The following is a 21,684-nucleotide window of genomic DNA, read 5'->3' as shown; positions in this document are numbered from 1 at the left end:
TTACCAGAGCCAATTGGTTGATAATTTCTTCTTAGCCTCCTCCTCATCAATCTGTCCTTGCCGAAACTGTGATTCTATTTCCACCTTACGACTCTGTATTAAAAACAAAATTACAAATGACAATGACTGTCGTATAAAATTGTCATATAAAATTGAGAACGAGTGTAGTGTTTCAGTCATCTGATACGAAAAACCATCAAAATCAATTGCATTTTTTTGTTTATAGTTAAATCTATTCTTAGAATAGCATCTGAAAGAATCCAGTTAGTTACAAATTTGACTAGAGATGTATTTCATTTTCTTACCTCCAAAAGAGAAGAGTACAACCTATCGACGAATGACGTCCAGCCTTGGGGAAGTAACATACAGCGATGCCATTCTGATGGTTGAATAGGTACCTAGAAAAGTTTCATAACTTTTCAAATATCAATCTTACATTGTACTGAGTTAAACGGTGATGTCCATAAAAGCACTGGCCTAGGTCACAAGTCAAAGGCTTATGATAACATAGTGTAAAAAAGATATCTAAGTTTCCCTATCATGTCTCGAAAAAGAAAAGAAAACAGTTTTTATAATAGGTAAACTTCTCTTTTATGATAAATTCAAAAATCATTTTCGAGAGGGAATCCATTTTTTTTTAAAAGTTGTTTGATAAATCTGAATTCTGTAACTTCCATTAAAAAGTTATTAAAAGATAATTTTCCACATGTAAAGTTCATATTTATGTTAAACTTCCACTTTAGTTAGAAAGGGACCAGGATTTTTTATTTGAGCCGTCTGCATTAACTAAATACTGTACCTCGTTTAACAATGTTTGGAAAAATTGCTGATAATTTTTACCATGACTGATGATATAATGACGTCTAGGTCTTCCATCTCGACCAACTTCTATTGGTGGATCATAACAAAACAACAGACTTACTGCAAAATATAATAAAAAAATTAAAAAGGGCGGCAAAATAGGTCAATCCTGTTCATAGGGCTTATATGGAAAACTCGAGATAATACACTTGGATATTTCCCTCTGTTATTAATGTATGTCTAGGTGGAGGAGATGGTGCTGAATGGAAAAAGTATTTAATTGTTCAGATGAGTTATAAACCCAGAACCCGTGTGCTACAGGCTGTGCAGATTAAAATACCCTGACAGTTGAAATCCAAAGAAAATTACTTATACCCTCTATCCTAGTAAGATTTCCTTCATTGAAAACTTCAGTGTATTGTCTTTATATGTTACCCCAATCTACTCAAGGAGAGTATTTTGTTTCATTGTCACTGACTGTAGCTGATTGTTTACTTGTCTCTGCCAGTGCTTAAGTTAGTTCTGAACAGATTATATTCTTCCTTTTGATAAATCTTTAGTAAGTTCTTAAAATACTTTAGTTTAAATTAAATGAAATGAATGGAGTTTTATGTCCTACTTTTTTGCACAATGTGGGCTAATGAAGTCCAGCAATGCCATGCAGTGTGTAATGAGGGAAATTATGCCAGGACAGCAGCATTAGCCTGCTTTTTTTCGATTCTCAACTGTCGAGGAATCGTAGACTGTAAAAATCATATACTTGAAATGAAATGAATGGAGTTTTCCTTCCTACTTTTCTACACCATGTGGGCTAATGAAGAAGGGTAACGCCATGTAGGGTACAATGAGGGACATTTTGCCAGGACAGCGGCATTAGCCTGCTCTTCTATTGGATTTCCAACTGTTGAGGAATCTTCATCGTGCACAGCCTGCAGCACACAGGGACTTGATTTATTGTCCCATCCAAACGACTAAATGCTTTTCCATGTCAGTCCCTCTTACCTGCATCACTGACAGGGGGAAACCAGGTTGAAAAATCTGAAGGTATTATCTCGACCTATGCCAGGATTGAACCCTGGACCGTCCGGCTAGTGAGCAAGTGCCTAACTCCCTGAGCCCAATTACCTAGTGTAATGGATTTATCATCATATAGAATAATTCTCAATATATATATTTATGACATCAGGTAAGTCCATGGATGAATATATACTCTCAGAGGCCAAGAAAAGTCCTCGTTTGAGAAGTCAAATTCAATATTCATTCATAATAGGTAGTATTCCTTTAACAATTTCTAAAACACAACACTATATATTCTCAAAACGATCTAAGCGCTAGGATGTCCTAGATTCTTATCTTCTAACATTGTTTCTAGGACATCCTAGAGTTAAGATCGTTTCGAGAATATGTCGCCATTATTCTGGACAAGAAAGTCTATGAAGTTTCAAAGTTTTTTTTTCCTATTACTAATTACCAGAAACAGACTGTAATATTTCATAATTAAGTCCATGAAGACTTAATGACATTTAAATATCCGATCTTAACCAAACTAACTTAAGAAATTTGTTTCAATTTCAAAATTTATTTACTACCAGATGAAGTGTCGTAATTTAGGTCAGTGGGTAAAAGGTCACTCTGTCTCTTTAAATCAGAATTGAAATAAACTGAACACTTCATTAAAGGGCATCTGCCAATATTTTGTTTTGGTATTAAGGGCAAAAGCCGAAACGAAATCCACTTAATATTAGATTACAATTTTTTTTCGTTATTATTTTTCGATGATCTCCATTCTAATATAAAAGGATTTATACCATGAAAGCATACACAATCAATCACAGGGCGTCATGCAGAGTTCATGTCTAAATATCAACTATGAATTGTGGGATATTAGAGCTATATGACCAATGAGATTATGATGCTCGTTTGTAAAAGTGATCATGATTGGTCGGGGAGCGGCGCATGTTGGTTGTGCTATGAATAGCTTAAAAAATCACCAGTACGTGATCTTGGTATAAATCTCGTTAGATTACAACAGAGACAGACAAAAAAATATCAAAACGGTCCAGACTGGGCACAGGTACAGCCATCAGAAGTTTCTTTGTTTCGGGTCGCAACTGAATAAAGATAGGAATAAACAAAAAAATGGTGACCATTAAAGTAAAAAAGTGGATCATTTCTGCATCATGTCTGGCCTATATCTCATGCATCTGTTCATCTATTTTCTATTACCAAACCAGACAAAATTCACTGTACTATGCCCAAAGCAAATGAATATCAAATGTAAAGACTGGTGTCTCCACTACAGCAAGGAGGGCAATCTGATTGGCTAATGATATCAACATTCAACATAAACAGTTATACAGTCTTTTAAACCATTCCAAAACAGTGTCATTTTTAAGGATCACAAGGTAGGTACCACCCAATAGTCAAAGGGGGGTTCATAGCACCAAGAATTTAAATACTCAATGATTAGAAATGTGAAGGGGAGCGGGGAGCAAAGCTGGACCTGACCACGGATATAGGACCTTGCTGCTTTTGTGTCACTTGGCTGTAACGTCATAACTTAGCATGTCATTCCAATAGGTAATTTGCAGCAAGACATTTACGAAAAAATGTAACAGAAGTTTGACATGTGCTTTTTCCCAACCTAAGACAATCCTAAGTAAGACACTTCTACAGCTTGTACAAAAATCTACTATCCATTCTTCAATAGTAAAATTTGAAATCCACTATTTCTATTTCTAATTCTATCAAGGATTATCCCTTTAAGTAATATATTTTCTTTGTATTAAAAAGTCACGTAAGAGGTCAATTTATCATGGTTGTCAACGCTGTCATCAGAAAACAAAGACAAGACATTACATTATTCATTACACTTGTGGTTTCCTTCCATTTCAAAATATCAATTTGTTACGATACCAGAATATTTACATTAGCTATTTTCCGTTGGACTAATGCTAACACGCATTTATTCAATTTTCCAGCCAACCTTGTCCTGATATATGACCATAACCGCCATAGGGTAACAGTTTATTTCTTAAAGAATCCAATAAATTCTAGATGTGATGAAAAAATCCCTGATAATACAAAGAAAAAGACATTTACATAGGTGTTAAGGGGAAGTGTTGCATTATGGGAGGGAAAGGGGTAGAGACTGTGTGTGTTACTCAGAGGTAGTGTATTTACGTCAAGTCACAGGCCAGCTGATTATTCACTCTCTAAATAATCAATGGAGACCGGTTTTGCCTACGTAGGTTTATCATCTAACCAGTGGCATTTCTGAGCCTTGACTCTTCTCCCAGCTTCCGAGGAGGCTTAAAATACACATTATCGGGTGAAAATAGATCGAATTACCATCTGAAAAGGGGGATTAATTAATCAGGCAATGATAAAATTATTACGTGATGAGATTAACGCATGTTACTGGCAATCAAGATACAAGTAATGATAGATATTTTGTTGATTTATGGTAAGTTTATTGAAAACAGTGGGTCCCTCAAAAATTTGGTTAGAAAAAAACAAAAAATCGGTAGAATTGGGCATACCACATTTAGAGCGGTGGACAACATGTAAAAGCGGTAGAAACCCGACAACATCGGTAGATTACACATGTATATCCTCCCCTCACCCTCACCCAAACTTTCAAATACATCAATTTATATCATTTTACACACAGAAAGAATTGCTTGTGAGCCCGTCTTGACAATATTGTGGCCCAACATGGTCCCTCAACTAATCATTTATAACACCACTGAAACTAAGAATATCCCTTTCTGAAATAGAGAAATTTTGCCATAATGAGAGCAACAGTTCAATTTACATCTGCACAGGATCGAATGGGACATATACACTTTTTAGGGGTCATTTATGACCATATTTTATGGCCATTTTGGTCAGGTGCCAATTTGAACATAACCAGTCTGGTGGTCAGATTTACAATAGGATATAGTACAAACCTGCGAGACTTGGTCGTAGTCCAGGTTGTTTAGTCTTTTCATATTCTGACAGAATGAATGCTGGGATATTACTGATAGCTTTACCCTGGTTGGAAATTGCTGTCTGTCTCCGTAGTGATGAATGATAAATTCCTCGTGGCAATTCATCAACTTCTTTACCCACAATTCCAGACAGGAATACTCCATAATCTAAAAATAAACAAAACACAAGTTTTTATAAACTACCTATTGTTTCATTGTTTGTCAATCAAAGAAAGATTACTAAAGTTAGTGTTTTTAATCTTTCACTAACTTTGATAATACACTTAGTCAAATATTGGAAAGTTCGCCTCCATTTCGAAAACTGTCCTGTTGGAGACTGTTTATGTGTCACCAGAATGAGCTTTATTACAAGGGATATTTCATTCTATACCATGTTCCTGTAAATCTAACATGGATGTCCATAGCAACAGAGGACTGAGCTGAGAACAACGATTTATGATAAATAATATAAATTGGTACAAGCAAAACATTTCTGTCAACAAATCTTTTCAAAAATATGAGAAGTTGACAGAAATTAGGAGGAATAACTGTATAGTAGTGGACTCCTCCAGAGAAAAGTACCATCATGTGTTTTGAAAAGAGTAAGCATGGTCTGTTTGGCGAGCCACCTGCCTCTGTATTTTTATTCTTTATGTAATGTATGTAAATTGTAGTTTAGTGGGACCTACTGAAAATTGGACTTTTGTTTAAATGGGTTGCCAAAATAAGGTTATTATTAATACTATATTACCTTTCAGAACCTCTGTAGAAGTAGATTGTAATATACGAATATAACAGACTGACGGCACTGAAACATGATAATTTATATCTTCATTTCCTTTATTCTTTTCCTTTTTCTCGATTTCTTCTCTTATATCTTTTGTAACCTTTAAAACAAGATTACAAATTAAACAACGAGTGTTTAATGTGTTTCTTAACAATCCATGAACCCTAATGTTAAAAGATTTGAGCGACATTAAGAAGCAGAGAGCAGATCTAACAAAAAACACAAGAGAATATATTATGTTATAACTCACTTCTTTAATAACAAAGCACATAACATTTCAACACAATTTACATGTGTCGTCATCAGATGAAAATTTTTGTCCTATCTTACACTGTATATCTATTAATCTATTTTGAATATTAAAGTCAGATGAAACTGTGGAAAAGGGCGAGTAAAAACAAAAATCAATTTACATTGCAAACTAAGAGAAAGACATCAAAATTTTTGTTTCGTCTCTACTTTGTGGGCAATATGAGTGCCACACAGGGTTTAATTTAAGAGGCATCGCATCACGATAAGCGATTCATAATGACCACTTTTACAATCAAATATTTCCTTTGATTAGCCAAAATCACAATTTATCACTAAGCTACAAATTGTATATTTGAAACTTGAAGGTTTGCTACTGGAATGTTTTTAATTGCTATCGATTTTAAAGAAATGTGAATCAAAATTAAACTTGATAAGCCAAAACTAAAACTTGCTGTTATAAATCGCTTATCAAAGTTTTCAATCTAAATTGAACTCTGGTGTAACAGTACAAAATTGTCGCCTTGTTTCTTTGAACAAAGTACAAAAATAACATATCATACATGTAAAAATGGATTTTTCCTGTCATTGCCTCATCAATGAATAGAATTCCACGTCATGCATGAAAGAGATTTACTGTTAAAGGTTTAAAAAGTTATGTTAGAAATAAAAAACCCTACAAGCATGACAATTCTGTCAATGGTTAAGTGTTCAATTGCTATAATAATCAGAAAATGTAAAAATCGTGTTTAAAAATAATGAAGATAAATGAACTTGTAGAAAGTTAAAACAAAATCTCTTTAATAACGATTATTAAACTAAAAATACAGATAACAGTTTATTTTACACGGAAAATAACTTTGTGTTTATCTTCGCTAAGTTATAGTCACAACTGACAGTTTAATAATGTTCATTCTGAAAAAGATGTGGGCTGAGAAGATGGCCAATTAATGTTGCTCTTAGCCTTAAAGGGACTGTAAAGAGGTTTTTAAAATTCTTTCATGTGTATCGGGGACACTGATAGTATCAATTTACACCATTCCAATTTTCAATCAGACGTCTGTGGATCTTGTAATTCCACTAGAACTAGCTGTTGTATGACGTCACTATTGCAAAGATCCTTGTAAATCAAGCTTTTACAATAGTGACGTCATAATACATATGCATCTAGCTTTGTCAAATTGACATCCCTTGAGTCCACATAGCCGTTGATCCATGACATTTTAACTGGAGGGTGGTGGAAGGTGCATGGTCCACTATAACTGAGGCTTCTCCCAGCTCTCCACTTTCCCAAATAGAGAAAGAATTGATCATGAACCCCACTTGACATTCTATTCCCCCTACTTGGCCCCCATGCCCTCTCCCTCCACCTAATGTATAGATACATCACTACTAATTTTGTATTTATTATGACCTCACCTGTTTTGGAAGCTGATCAATATAAAACTGGTTAAGATTATAAGAAGCGAGAGCCTGGTAAGCAGCACCCTGGACCCTAGCATGTTGACTCTGACTATACATCCATAGTTTATTAACTACATCATTCATAAACTCCTGAAAAATATAGATCATTGTCAAATTAGTTATTATTTATTAGACACCCAATTTTCTGAGTCTGCTAACGCGCATTTATTCAATTTTCCAGCCAATCTTTGTCCTGATATACAACTCTAACCGCCATAGGGTAACAGTTTATTGCTTAGATATCCTGAATGATAGTAATGTCATCTGGTGTAACTGGGCTATGGCTGCTCCACCAACCACTAGAGTATTATATATCTAAAATTACTGTGGCCGTAAGTCATTGTTGTAAGGATGAAAAAGCCCGATTGTATTTCTTACCTCATATTCAGGATTATCCACAGCTAAATTAGGAACCAGGGCAAACAGTTCACAGATTTTTTCTATTACAGCTGGTCTGAAACAAAGTGACATGAATTTGACTTTTTTCAAGAATAAAACACAAAACTACAGAATTGTTGTCAGAAACAGAATAACAAAAATGATCACATCACAAAACGTTAATCAAAAATCAATGTCTAATGTAACTGCCACAAAAGAATAAATTGACAACAGAGAATTTATTTAATAGAACAATTGATTAAAAACTTTGGTTTTTAACAGAAGAAAAAAAAAAAACTTCTACTTCTTTGCAAGTGATGTTGAATAGACATGAAAATGTGAACAAAATCACGATACATGTTGGAAGAGAAAAGTGCACAAAGCTTTCAAATCGTGCTCGTAAACAAGAGTATATTGTCTTAGATTTTAAAGAAAACTTCACAATAAGTGTACTTATAATTTTTTTTATTAAATATTTACAAGCATTCCATTAAAACTCAAATAAATAATAAAAATTCTTCAACAAGATGTCTGACATCCTGGCAAAAACAAAATATAATCCTTTAAAAGCCTGTCAGGTGGTATAACAAACAAACACATTCTTCTGTAAAAGGACATTATCATGCATGTTTACTGTGATATATCACAGGAATTTCCAGAAGAATTGTCTGATTCATGTAGAACAGGTGTTGTCATGATTAACACTCAGATACAGAAGTAAACTTCAAGATGGGTTCCCTTATTTTCGTTTATGAAAATGAAAATGGTAATATTTATATGAATAGAAAGTAGAAGTTTCTTAATGACTTAAAAAAAAACCAGTTTGTCTCTCAAGTCAATAATTAATTCATAATTACAAAATCACGAAATTAGCCATAACTGGGTTGTTGGCAAAGGTAAAAAATAATATAAGAAATAACGATTGGCTGTGCGACCAGTTATCCCTGATTATCAGTGACTAGAACCCTCCTACCTTGGAAAAAACCAATCCTGGTACTGATCAACCCCGTTAACCCCAGTAAAAATCCACCCTGGTAACCCTCATAATTACGAACCCCGGGAACCCCGGTAAAACACAAACCCTGGTAACCTTCCACCGAGGTCCATGAACAGTATAAATAGAACCTTGCAAGATGAATCTAATGAGTCTGAAGAGTTCAAACACAAACGAAACCAGTCACTGATAATCAGGGATAACTGGTTGCACAGACAATCTTTATCTGTTATATAAATATTAAGTAAATAAATATTTTGAAGGACGAGGTCGAGATTGGGTTGGTAGTTTTCTAACTACAATCATTTAATATCACTAATTTAACTACTTATCAGCAGAAACACACGAATTAACGATCGGTTGCCTAGCAACATATGCCCACTTCTTTGATAAATTTTCAGTATATCACGGGCAGTCACCAATCTTTGTCAAAATTAATAATCACATCAAATTTCATCAAAATCAGATAAATACTGTTGTTTCTATTGAGTTCACAAGCAGGACTAACTGACAGATAGAATAGGGGTGATGATAAAATACGACCACATTATAATGTCAGCATATAAAATGAAATAAAATAGAGATTTGCATCCTTATAATTCTGCTCCAGTTAGAATTAATGAATAATTGGCAACATCAATTTTTTGCGGGAAGAGAAGAGTAAATAATTTTCGTAAAAAGTGTGCTTACCTCTTGTCAGTGGTAAGTTTTACAGCTAGAACATTCCAGGCTGATTTTATATCTATTACCTAATAAAATATATATCGAATCCAAATTATCAGGTATGACATACACGTAACTTCAAGGTTTCCTTGTTTAGTAAATATAGGGCTACCATAACATTTATTGTAAAAGCGAAAGTAGAATCTACCAGATGTTGTTATAAAAAGTGTGTCACATGAGCTAAAAATACACATTATCAGGTGAAAATAGATCGAATCACCATCTTAATTGGGGGATTAATTAATCAGGCAATGATAAAATTATTACGTGATGAGATTAACGCGTGTTACTGGCAATTAAGATACAAGTGATGATAGATATTTTGTTGATTTATGGTAGAGAATTCGGACATTGAAAACCATAGGTCCCAATTTGTTCGAGAAAAAACAAAAAAATCGGTAGAATTGGGTATCCTGCCGGTAAAGCGGTAGACAACATGTAAAAGCGGTAGAAACCCGACAACATTGGTAGGTTACACATGTATGGATGTGGAAAAATCATAATACCAAATAAACATCATAAGATGAGCAGACACTGTGAAAGAGATGCTGAGTTAACAAACATGAATACCTAATTAACATTTAGAGATGCAGACGCTGTGAAAAGATGCTGAGTTGATAAACTAACAAAATAAATAAAAAAAATAACATTGTTTATGTCAACTTTTCAAAAAGGAAGCTTGGTGCACAAACCCTACTGCAAATCAAACAATTATAATTCTGGAAATAAACCAACCTCTGCTTCACACAGCATATATAATGCTTCTAGTGCCAGGGCAGCAGCTGTTACCATAGAAATATCAGAACATTTATTGAGAATATCAGAAACTGGTGCCAGCAGATCTTCCCCGTGTTGTTCAGGTCTGAAGTAAAAAATTTCCAAATCTAAAATATTTTCTGCAATGTTTTTATCACTTTGTAAATTTGAAGTGGAAGGAAGTGGAAATGAAATGAATGGAGTTTTACATTCTACTTTTCAGCACCATGTGGGCTAATGAAGACGGGCAACTCCATGCAGGGTGCAATGAGGGAAATTTTGCCAGGACAGCGGCATTAGCCTCCTCTTTTTCTATTTCCAACTGTCGAGGGATCTTTAACAGGCACAGTCTGTAGCACACAGGGCCTCAGTTTATTATCCCATCTGAACAACCAGTTGCTTTTTCCATGATAGCCCCTCTTACCTGCACCACTGACGGGGGAAACCAGGTTGAAAATCTGAAAGTATTCTCTCAACCTATGCCAGGGTTGAACAGGTTAGCGAGTAAGCGTCTAACTCACTGAGCCACCAAGGCTCCCACTAAGTGAACTTTTCAGTTAAGCCCGTCTCACAATAAATTTTAGTGTTCCTGTCATATGATTAGACAATCAATAAAATTGTAATTCAACATTTTAGCCAATCAGATTTATTTATCAAATTCTTGGTTGTGTCTTATTTAAATCTGAGTGAAACAGACCCTTGGTTGACAAGGCTTAAACAAAACTTCATAATCTTTCATTGTAACAATGAGATATTTCAGGATAGTAAAACTCAAAGAAAATATCAAGAAATAAAGAAACAAATCAGATTGCCTCACCTGAGATGGCAAATTTCTTTAATAGCCAGAGCCTGAGCTATGATGACAGTGTTACTAGACGACGGCTCAGTGACCAGTTTTATCAGATGAGGGTAACAACGATCTTGTATCTGCCATAAATGAACCATCAATCTGATAGCTAATGGTTGTAGTTTGATAGACGTACTAAACATTTGTATTGTCTTCAATATGGGCCCTATACAGACCTAAAATATAACAGACATATATCACGGCGGGTAGCTGACTGGGATCACATTCACACAAGCTCATCTCATACTGCCAATCACGTTTCTGATATACAATCTTCATCAGTATGTTTTAAAATCAGGGGTATTTCTTCACAATTGGGGACTTAGGTAAAATAAGCATCATGTGCTGAAATATGTTTCAGATACACCATCCTCATCAGAATTGCTAGTTTTCAAAAGGCAGTTAACATTCAAAAAATGGAATTTGGATATATAAGCAATGAAATGAAATGAATGGAGTTTTACGTCCTACTTTTCTTCACCATGTGGACTACGAATATATAAACTAAAAAAACTAATTTATCAAACATTATTGAGAAGGTGACAAGAGTTTTCACTTTACATTAATCCTTGTCTCCTAAAAGTTTTAAGATATCTGCCTCTTTTCTGAAAATGCATTTGAGAGCAAACCATATCCCTTTCTGAAGATATATAAAAAAAAAAGACCAATTGTTTAGAGACAGGCTGTAATATTACCTTATGTCGTGCAAACAATGGCACAAATTCCATAATCAGAAGTCTGGAGCCTGCATCTTTATTTCTGCCAAGTTCATACAACAACAACGACAAAAAGTTTGGCGCCTAGAATTAAAAAAAGGAAATCTCTTTGTCAATTTTTGACGATGAACATTGAACAAGACAAACAGTGAATAACAAACTTTGTAAAATTTTCAATAAAACTATAAAAAAGAAGGATGAAATTTTCAGTAATTTAGCTAAAACTTTCTCACATCATAAAAATATTAAATTTACAATATAATTGACAAAATAAATGAAAAACAACAATGAATTTACATGGAAAAAAGACAAATCATACAGCAAATCATTAGCAAGCGAATAGCAAATCCTGTTTTACCTGAGAATTATCTGCTTTGGCAATCTCAACGAGTAATTCTAGAGTCAATTTCTTCAAATCATATTCACTAACAGAAACAAACAGTGCTGCCACCATATTGGTTGTCGTGACAGAGATATTCTGGAAACTGCTGATGGAATTCAGAACATTCTGAAGCCATTTCCTGGCATTTTCAGGATCATGATTAAAGTCTTCCAGTAAATTGACAAACATCTGGGTCTGGTGACCATCTTCTGTGAAGTAAGCGGGAGAAGATTTCTGTGGACAAAAATGAAGGTCAATATTTATCCACTCCTGGCAAAATTGGGAGTGTTTCCCATTTCACAAATATTCTTATGATTCAATTTTGTCATCAGTATTTCTCAAGATAAAATTCTACATTTAAGACAAATTCTTATCATTTTGGACCAAAGTCTACTGTAGTCTGATTGGTTGATGTTATTACAATGCTAATATTGAATATTAAGATACAAGATGAAATACTGTCTGACTAGTGGTCATTGAATCGCATTTTGCCAATTTTTTGTCATGAATTGAATAATCCATTCCAAAATACTACTGAGAGTATTGGATTGTCATGGGTTTGTTGAAAATTTTAAAACAAACAATTAGGGAAACTATTTTACGTGACATTTGGACCAACTATACAAGTTCCTGTTGGAATGCTGATAATCAAAGTAAAGTTTAGCTTCAAATATTACCTTTTCAACTGACTTAGAATTCCCATCTGATTTTTCAATCAGTGAAATAATTTGAGAGGTTAAAGATTTGATCTGTTCAGATCCAGGTTGTTCAGTAGGTATTGATAACAACTGTAATAGTGGTAATATTAATATGGATTGAGTCAGTTGATTGGTAGTCTGACATCTCTCTAGTACATTCTTACCTGAAAATATACCATATATTTTCATGTATAGTGCTCAGTTTTTTACCCTAGAAAAGCTTGCCAAGCAGGGTGAGCATTACAGACAGTAACAACAATTTTGTATTTTTTCAGCAGAGGTTCCCCAGTCAATATTGACAATCCATCATTTAGTAATTGATCACTGAAGGTGGAAGGTGATAACATGGAATATTGTAACCCCTAGTACAATAAATATTGGTCATGGCTATTTGAAATGGAGATATTGAGTTTTACACCCAATTTTCACATCCAATAAAAGATACATAAATTCAATGTTCTCTTCTTGTGGCCTTGGCCAGTGTTTCTATGGAGTATCTACTGTTACATCAAATACCCCATGTCTTAATGTGCTGATGTCTCAGTCTGAGTTCATATCATCTAAATTATATTTCCTGAGAGAGAGGGGGAGGGGGAAGATGGAGGGGGGAAGATGGAGGGGGAAGGGGGCGAGGGCGGTAGTTAACAGGTAGATCCATTGAACTGAAATATTTCAAAAACAAACTAAAAGACAAAGACAAGTTCTATAAACTTACAAATACACAAGATTGAGTCCGATATTTCATAATCTACCACCATTAATAGATCTGATATCAGTAGAATAATATTTTCTACATAGTCAATCTGAAATACATAAATAGACAACAATCAGACAACAATGTTTCTTTTAGTAGGTGCACAGAGTTATCTGCCCATCTAGGCATGATTCAAATATTAAAAATCAAAGTATAAAAACAGACCAAAAAGATGTTACAATAATTGTCAAAATACTCAGTAGGCTAATAAAAGACATTAAAATCTGCCTGGTGCCAAAACCTGAGCCAAGATTTTCATTTTATCGTTAGTTCTAAATCAACACAAATTCTCATAAGCTTTTTCATGGAACAAGGCCCTGGAGCAGGCCTGAAGCTAGAGGGGTGCCAGACCCCCGTCTGAAAAAATTAAGATGACTTAAATGACTTGTTAAGTCGCTATAGTTCAATAGTTGAGCCCTCCTTAAAAAAAATTGGCCGCCCCCGAAACCCTGGGACCTATGGGCCTGCCCTGGGGGAGGGATCCACTAACTATTCACTTTATTTTGTGACTCATTGTCAGGAGATAGAGGTAACATGTCCTTTAATTTGTAATAAGTAGAAACTGAGATAGACTTAAATAATATATATATCATCAAAGATAACTTATCCAATATACAAAAATAATCTCATCAAAAAATCAAGAATATTAATAATTTTCTTATTCTAATAATCAAAGATAAAAGAATCATTTAACCAAAAAGCTTTTTCCCAGACATATCAAATATGTTATTTCTTTACCGTTTGGCAGCATTCCAGCATTTGTACAAGACCCTGCAACAATGTAATAACATGTAGGTTTTTCTTCAAGCATGATTTAATAATGGTAAAACTCAGAACTAATAAAGCACACGGAACTTCCTGTCTGACTTTTCTACTGCCAGGGTTAATTTTCTGCACTATTTGAGTCAGAAACTCAAGACTGTAGCCCAGATTATCAGGTGTTTTTATCTGAAAAGAAAAATCTTTATTGAAGAATATTCCTACAATTATTTTTTATATTCCTTTTAACATTAATATGACCAAAGGGAAGAGGCTTTCACCCACATACCTCTTTTCTCCCATGGGTTCTGTTTCTTACAATAAAGGCAGAAAGAAACATTGTTACAAAAATATCAACATAGATTCACAAAAATTCTATCTCAAATTGTCCGTGGTCAAACTTCTAGTCATTTGATCTTTTTTCGGATTATCTGTTACTATTTTCAGCTGGAATGTTCGGTATAATGAATCATGACAACATATTTAAATTCACTAGAGTTTCACACACAGATTAACGACTTGTTGCAACTACCATTTATTTGTTGTAACCAAAGAAAGTATTATCAATATCAAACCCTGGACCTTCAGGTTAGCGAGCAAACATATTAAGTCATCACAACTCCCCCCTAATTTTACAAATGAGCTCTCTGTATGATACAGTTTCATAATGGTAAAAATGCATGTGTGGAAGAGTTCAACAGAGCATTGAGGGAGGTCAAATGGATGAGTTGTAGAATATATCCAGCACCAACCCCACTACAGATAAAAACTATATTTTTCTGAAACCTCAAAATATACTCTTTCAATACTTTATCAATGTTAACAATGGGCTTCACTAAAAAACAAAATTGTCATTATGCATGTTGGTTTTAGCCAAAAAGTCAAAGAAAAAAAGCTTTCAAATCTCTTTAAACCATTAAATGAAGGAGTAAAAAAAGGTTGGTGATGTAATTTATAGAAGTTTGTCTCTAGACTTTAAATTACTATCTAACACATTAATTCTAAATTACTTTTTTTACTGTTAAACTTTGATCAACACTCAATGACCAATGTTTCATTAAGTTGGAGTCAAACACCTTTCAATGAACTTGTGAAAGATTTAAACAAACTATATAAGCTTTGTGGACTCTCTGAAAGGATGCAGAGTTGACAAACCTAAATACAAAATAAACATTATTAGCTATGTGGACTCTCTGAAAGGGATGACAAGCCAACAAGATACTATTATCTCACTATAATCTATTTGGACTCTCCTATGGAGATGCTGAATTGACAAACCAAAATACCAAATAATCACTACTATACATGTGGACTCCCCTATCTGACACTGTACACTGTGCCTATTCCAATCATCATTAGCCTAATAAATTGCATAAAAGTAGAAAGTAAAACTTCATTCATTTCATTAGTTCAATAAGGTACAGAACAGTAGGATATAAAACTCTATTTCATTTCATTAGTTCAATAAGGTACAGAACAGTAGGATATAAAACTCTATTTCATTTCATTAGTTATATAAGATACAGAACAGTAGGATATAAAACTCCATTTCATTTCATTAGCTCAATAAGATACAGAACAGTAGGATATAAAACTACATTTCATTTCATTAGTCCAATAAGATACAGAACAGTAGGATATAAAACTCTATTTCATTTCATTAGTTATATAAGATACAGAACAGTAGGATATAAACTCTATTTCATTTCATTAGTCCAATAAAATACAGAACAGTAGGATATAAAACTCTATTTCATTTCATTAGTCCAATAAAATACAGAACAGTAGGATATAAAACTCTATTTCATTTCATTAGTCCAATAAAATACAGAACAGTAGGATATAAAACTCTATTTCATTTCATTTTCAACTTCATTTTGTTTCGTTCATTCATACTGATTTTTTGTTAGCTCAGATTTTCTTTTATAATAAAGAGATTTTATTACTTTATTTACACCACAAAAGTGCAATGAAACTTGTTTGAAATGATTATTTAAGAATTTTTGCCATTAAAACAGTTAACATTAAAATGTAAAGTGATTTTTTCTCAAAGGTACAAATTGGATGAAATGAAAACAAATGGCAATTTTACAGGATAATATGATGATATATTGGAATGGGGTGCTATCTGACATACAAAAACCATTAAATAGGTAAAATAATGAGTAAAATGGAAGAAACTGTTGAGTTTGCAGACTTATCTCTCATTTATATTAAACTTCAATCTAAATCAATAAACCACTAAAAACTTTTTAAAAGGTTAACTTTTCAAATTTAAAATGGTTTCATTCAGCATTAGGAAAGATATCACAGACAATAAGTTTACATAAATTGTACTTTTGTTGCGAACTTTTACTTTAGATATTTTTACCCTAGTATACTTAAACAGTCAATGAATTCTTTTTATTTATTTTGCTTTGACAGAAAAAAGACAGTTCAGAAGAAAAGATGGCCTGTTATTAATCATTAATAATCTACATCTTTCAGATATATTTCAAAAGAGAGGTGTACTCTCTAGGTTTGACTTAATATCTAAGAAAAGAAATAGGTTTTATAAATTTTTTCTATATTTTTTTAAAGACAATTGCAATATCAGCCTCAAAATAGTTCAGTTAGTCTTAGAATGTCTTTGCCTTGATAAAAAGATAGCTTGCCAGGCAAGGTAACATACGCCCACTGGCAGCTGTCAGAAATGATTAAACAGTCTTTAGTGACTACAGGGTTGCACAATATAGCTAATAGAGTGAAACGTCAAGTCAGACACGATATTTCGGTGAAATATTATCCGATCATCGCGAAAATCGATAGGGATCATCTTCATAATGACATTGACACACAAAATAAAAATCAAAAGAATCTGTAAAAAATTGTAGCCTGTAGAGTGAGCACGAGTTGCACAATATAGCTAATAGAGTAAAACGTCAGGTCAGACACGATATTTCGGTGAAAAATTATCCGATCATCATGAAAATCAATAGGGATCATCTTCATAATGACATTGACACACAAAATAAAAATCAAAAGAATCTGTAAAAAATTGTAGCCTGTAGAGTGAGCACGAGTTGCACAATATAGCTAATAGAGAAAAACGTCAAGTCAGACATGATATTTCGGTGAAAAATTATCCGATCATCACGAAAATCAATAGGGATCATCTTCATAATGACATTGACACACAAAATAAAAATCAAAAGACTCCATAAAGAACTGTAGCCTGTAGAGTGAGCACGAGCCAAATGTGAACGGACGGACCGACGGACCGATTACAATATACGCCCATCTTACGTCTGGGCGTATAAATATAATATTTTGTGAGCTTAGATTGAAAATAAACACATTTCCCTCATACAAATTTCAACCAAAAAAGTTCAAAATTTTGGCTGAAAATTGTCCTCTGTAAAATCAAATTTTGAAGACCTAATGTGTGCTTATGTTTATATTTTTATCAACTGATGTTCCAGTTCTTATAAAGGTGTTGGAAAAGATTCAAAAATCTTTGAACTTTGCTCATAGATTTTGCAACTAGCAAATGGTAGCATCTAGTAGATTCTGATCAATAGCTGAATTAAGGTGATTCAAGCACACATATACAACAGAAAAATTGCTATTGCAGCTGTTTATTGTGTTCTACTTTCTAATCGTAATTGTTGGTCTTCAGTAAATTTTTCAATATGAACATTCCACTTATAAAAACAGTAACAGATCTTATGAGATTCCTTGAATTGCCACTCCACGGGCTCCCACCTTTTGCAATTTTTCAATTCTGGAAACTTTAGTTCTAAGGATTTTGAATGAGTATATTTCAGTTGTGTCTGAATGCTATAAAAAGTTTTGTAATAATTGTGTCAAGGAAAACCATCTTCCTGTCAGGCAAAGAAAGGAATTTCTGGTGGATGAATAATTGAAACCTTATGGAAATAAAGGGAAGTAATTAAAGATACCAGCAGCCTACTGACCTGTAACCCAGGAAGTAGACTAACCAATAGGTGCACTATTTCATTTGCTGAGTCATCTTGTTTTTGTATCACCCCTAGCAACACTTCCTGGATACCATGTCTCAATTGTTGATAAGCTGGAGTTTGTTGTGGTTCCAGAAACAGGAACTGTAAGAATGGTTTCAAGATTCTGATTGCCAGACATTGTACTCTGAAAAAAACAATATCAAAAATATTCAATATTTCTCAGCCAGAGGAGACGCCTAAAAACAAAATCTATGATCAATTTCACTGTTTCTGAATCTCTCATCTACATCAAGATTCAGGATATGATTTAACACTTCTGAAAATCAGTTCATGTAGCTAACATAATTACATTAACCCAAAAATATTATATGAGATGTGAAAATGAAATGAATGGAGTTTTTTCTGCACCAAGTGGGCTAATGAAGACAACTCAACTCAACTCAATAGAGTTGATAGATTGGAGAAGGAAGCTTTAAAGACGTCAGGTGGGGATTTTATTCAGTGACATGTTACCTTTTTAAGATTTTCGTTACGAGCCCCGTTCTTAATTCAATATGGCTGACGCTTGAATAAGGTCTATTGGCTGAACTAAAAATCATGTGACTGGATGAATTATGACAGTTCCTAGGTTTACCTAGGTCACACTATGTAATACTATTGTACTAGTTTCGGATGAGACTATGCCCAAGGCCTTTCATCTGCATAAAGCAGAATAGTAGCTGATTATCTCCCTTGACTGAATTGAAAACCTACATCAGTCCGGTACTAATAAGTCAGCTGGAAAATAAAGAGTCTTAACAAATGTGTACTAAACACCTTCTCTTAAAAGTACGGTCAAACAACACTTTTGCTTAAAGGGACAGCTGTACCATTTTTTTAACCAATTGTATTTTAGTCTCAGAAACGGGAATTTTTTTTTAGCTAAGCCAATCAGTCATAGTGCTTATAGCTCACTGTCTTCATTTTAACCTTCAAATCCATGTGTGTCTAGAATAATCTGTGTTTGAAAGTTAAAAAAACGAGTCGTCTTTTATTGAGACACTGCCATAGAAAAGAGCTATATAGAAATAGAAAGTGAAATTCCGATACTCCAAAATTTCGTACATTTCTAGTTCTTCTGAAGACTATTACATATCCTCAAGACTCAAATTAACACCCAAAAATGGGGCATCTGTTTCTTTAATTATGCTGTTTTCAGAGAAATGTGACATGAAGCATTAGTTCATTTCTTTTAAATAACCTGTCGACTTGTGGTCATGAATATTGCTTTTCTTCTAGTAAAATCAATGTAGCCGAAAGTGCCTTTTATAGCATATATTTTGAACTATTTATATCATTACCGTGATGAAGAGTTCAAAATATAGCTAATTACAAAACTATTTTCAAAATCAGACTGTTTTTTAATAATATATATGTAGTTCATAAAAAATATGACTTCCTCTACAGATATTAATAGGATAACCATAATTAACTACACTATGATAACAAAACTCAATGTTTTAATGTCTAAGAAAGAAACTAACAACTATAATTTACAAAAATACCACTAAATACACATCCAAATATACTTTCTACCAGCTGTTCCTTAGACAAACCTGTTTGCATTAATCTTTCCTGGATTATCTGTACCCATTTATAGCTGGGTCAACTGTAATTACGAGTGAAGATGACTTGTTCTAGTTCATCAGACTTTCACACATCGATCAGAGATCAGAACCCCCAGCCACTATTTGCACAATATTAAAGGAGCACCTTCACCATCCATTCGACCAATCATATCTTAGTTTCAGAAACAGGAATTTTTTCAGCTAAATTAATCAGTAATAGTGTTCACAGCTCATCATCAAAATTTGAGCCTTCAAATCAATGTGTATCCATAATTATTCACGTTTGAAAGTTAAAAATTCGACTTAAATTTTAGTGAGACTATGCCATATATAGAAAACATATATAGAAATAGACAGTGAAATTTCTAGTTTGAGGTATATTTGAAAGGATTATATGATTTTCGTGCGTTTTAGTACTTCTTAAGACTATTTAAGCACAATAAAGACCCAAATCAATCCCCAAAAATACTGTTTCCCTTTAACAAATAATATAATGATAAACACTGTGAAGAAGGTTTCAGTCCCAATTACTTTTCTTATAAAGCTGAGAAAAACCAACCAACACTCCCTTCCCTCTCTTTATCAAATTATTTTTAGGAAGTTTTTCTGTATACAGTGTTCAATAGCAGATACATTAAGTTATCCAACCAGGCACATACTCTGTCTTCATTAGCCCATTTGGTGCAGACAAGAAGGAAATAAAAAAAATTTTCAATTTTTAAACTATTTTTAGGAAGATTTCATAGAGACAGACAGAGGTACAAAGTACACTCGTCACGATCAGGAAACATGGAAATTAATATTATCAGGTCTCATGTCCTCAACTTTTTCCTGTTTGAAATTAAAGTCCAGTGCTATAATGCCAACTTGGAAAATAAACTTAAATCTGCTTAAAAAGTCTGGCAAGTGTTAACTCTAAAGGCTACTGAAGGTTTCTTTAATCTTTTTCATTTTCTAACAACAGCTATAGGCATCATTATTCCAGTCAACCAACTAAAACAACGAAGAGATAAGTCAATAAAGTTGCTGATGGTTAAAAACAATCCTAGAGCCTGTATCACACAATTTTAACACAATTACTATTTAAAGGGACAGGTTTGCCATTTTTTTGACCAATCATACTTTAGTCTCAGACACTGGAATTTTTAGCTGAGCTAATCTGTAATAGTGTTAACAGCTCACTGTCCAAATTTGAGCCTTCAAACTCACATGTATCAGAATTATCTGCGTTTGAAAGTTAAAATGACGACTCGTCAATTTAAGATACTCTGTGATATATAGAAGACATATATAGAAATAGTGAGTAAAAAAGTTTGAAGTATCTTTGAAGGAAATTTTTTGACTTTCGTACATTTCTAGTACTTCTGAAGACTATGTACGTATTTTCAAGACTAAAATCAACCCCCAAAATGGCACACCAGCCCCTTTAACTTATACATATTTTGGGTAATGTATATTAATTGAAACCCTTCACTGACCATTTGTACATATCAGATGATTCTTTTAACAAAAACAAAATCTGGACAAAATAAACATGAAACAAATGAATGGAGTTTTACGACCTACTTTTCTGCACCATGTGGGCTAATGAAGATGGGCAACGTCATGCAGGGTTCAATGAGGGAAATTTTTGTCTGCTCTTTTTCGATTTCTAACCTTCGAGAGATCTTTAATGTGCATAGCGTGTAGCACACGGGGCCTCGGTTTATTGTCCCATCCGAACGACTAGTCCCTCTTACCTACATCACTGACAGGGGGAAACCAGGTTGAAAAATCCGAAGGTATCATCTCGACCTATGCTGGGATTGAACCTTGGACCTTCAGGTTAGGGTG

The 21,684-nt window shown here is 33.7% G+C and overlaps 1 protein-coding gene across 1 annotated transcript; it reads right to left on the bottom strand.

Moving 5' to 3' along the window:
- Positions 1-19,877, bottom strand: LOTGIDRAFT_164890 (hypothetical protein; the record flags this gene model as incomplete). The annotated part of the gene is made up of 17 exons (XM_009061403.1): positions 1-93; positions 306-398; positions 800-921; positions 4,755-4,943; positions 5,527-5,662; positions 7,231-7,365; positions 7,654-7,729; positions 9,338-9,396; positions 10,106-10,232; positions 10,944-11,149; positions 11,669-11,773; positions 12,048-12,305; positions 12,749-12,933; positions 13,485-13,572; positions 14,262-14,471; positions 18,239-18,428; positions 19,840-19,877. The coding sequence occupies 17 exons, from the start codon at positions 19,875-19,877 to the stop codon at positions 1-3; spliced, it is 2,310 nt and encodes a 769-aa protein (XP_009059651.1).
- Positions 19,878-21,684: the final 1,807 nt, after the last annotated feature.

The sequence above is a fragment of the Lottia gigantea genome (genome assembly GCF_000327385.1).
Source record: "Lottia gigantea unplaced genomic scaffold LOTGIsca_48, whole genome shotgun sequence".
In the NCBI taxonomy this organism is placed as follows: Eukaryota; Metazoa; Mollusca; class Gastropoda; family Lottiidae; genus Lottia; species Lottia gigantea.
The sequence above is the reverse complement of the archived record's forward strand: the minus strand, read 5'-3'. Positions and strand labels throughout refer to the sequence as shown.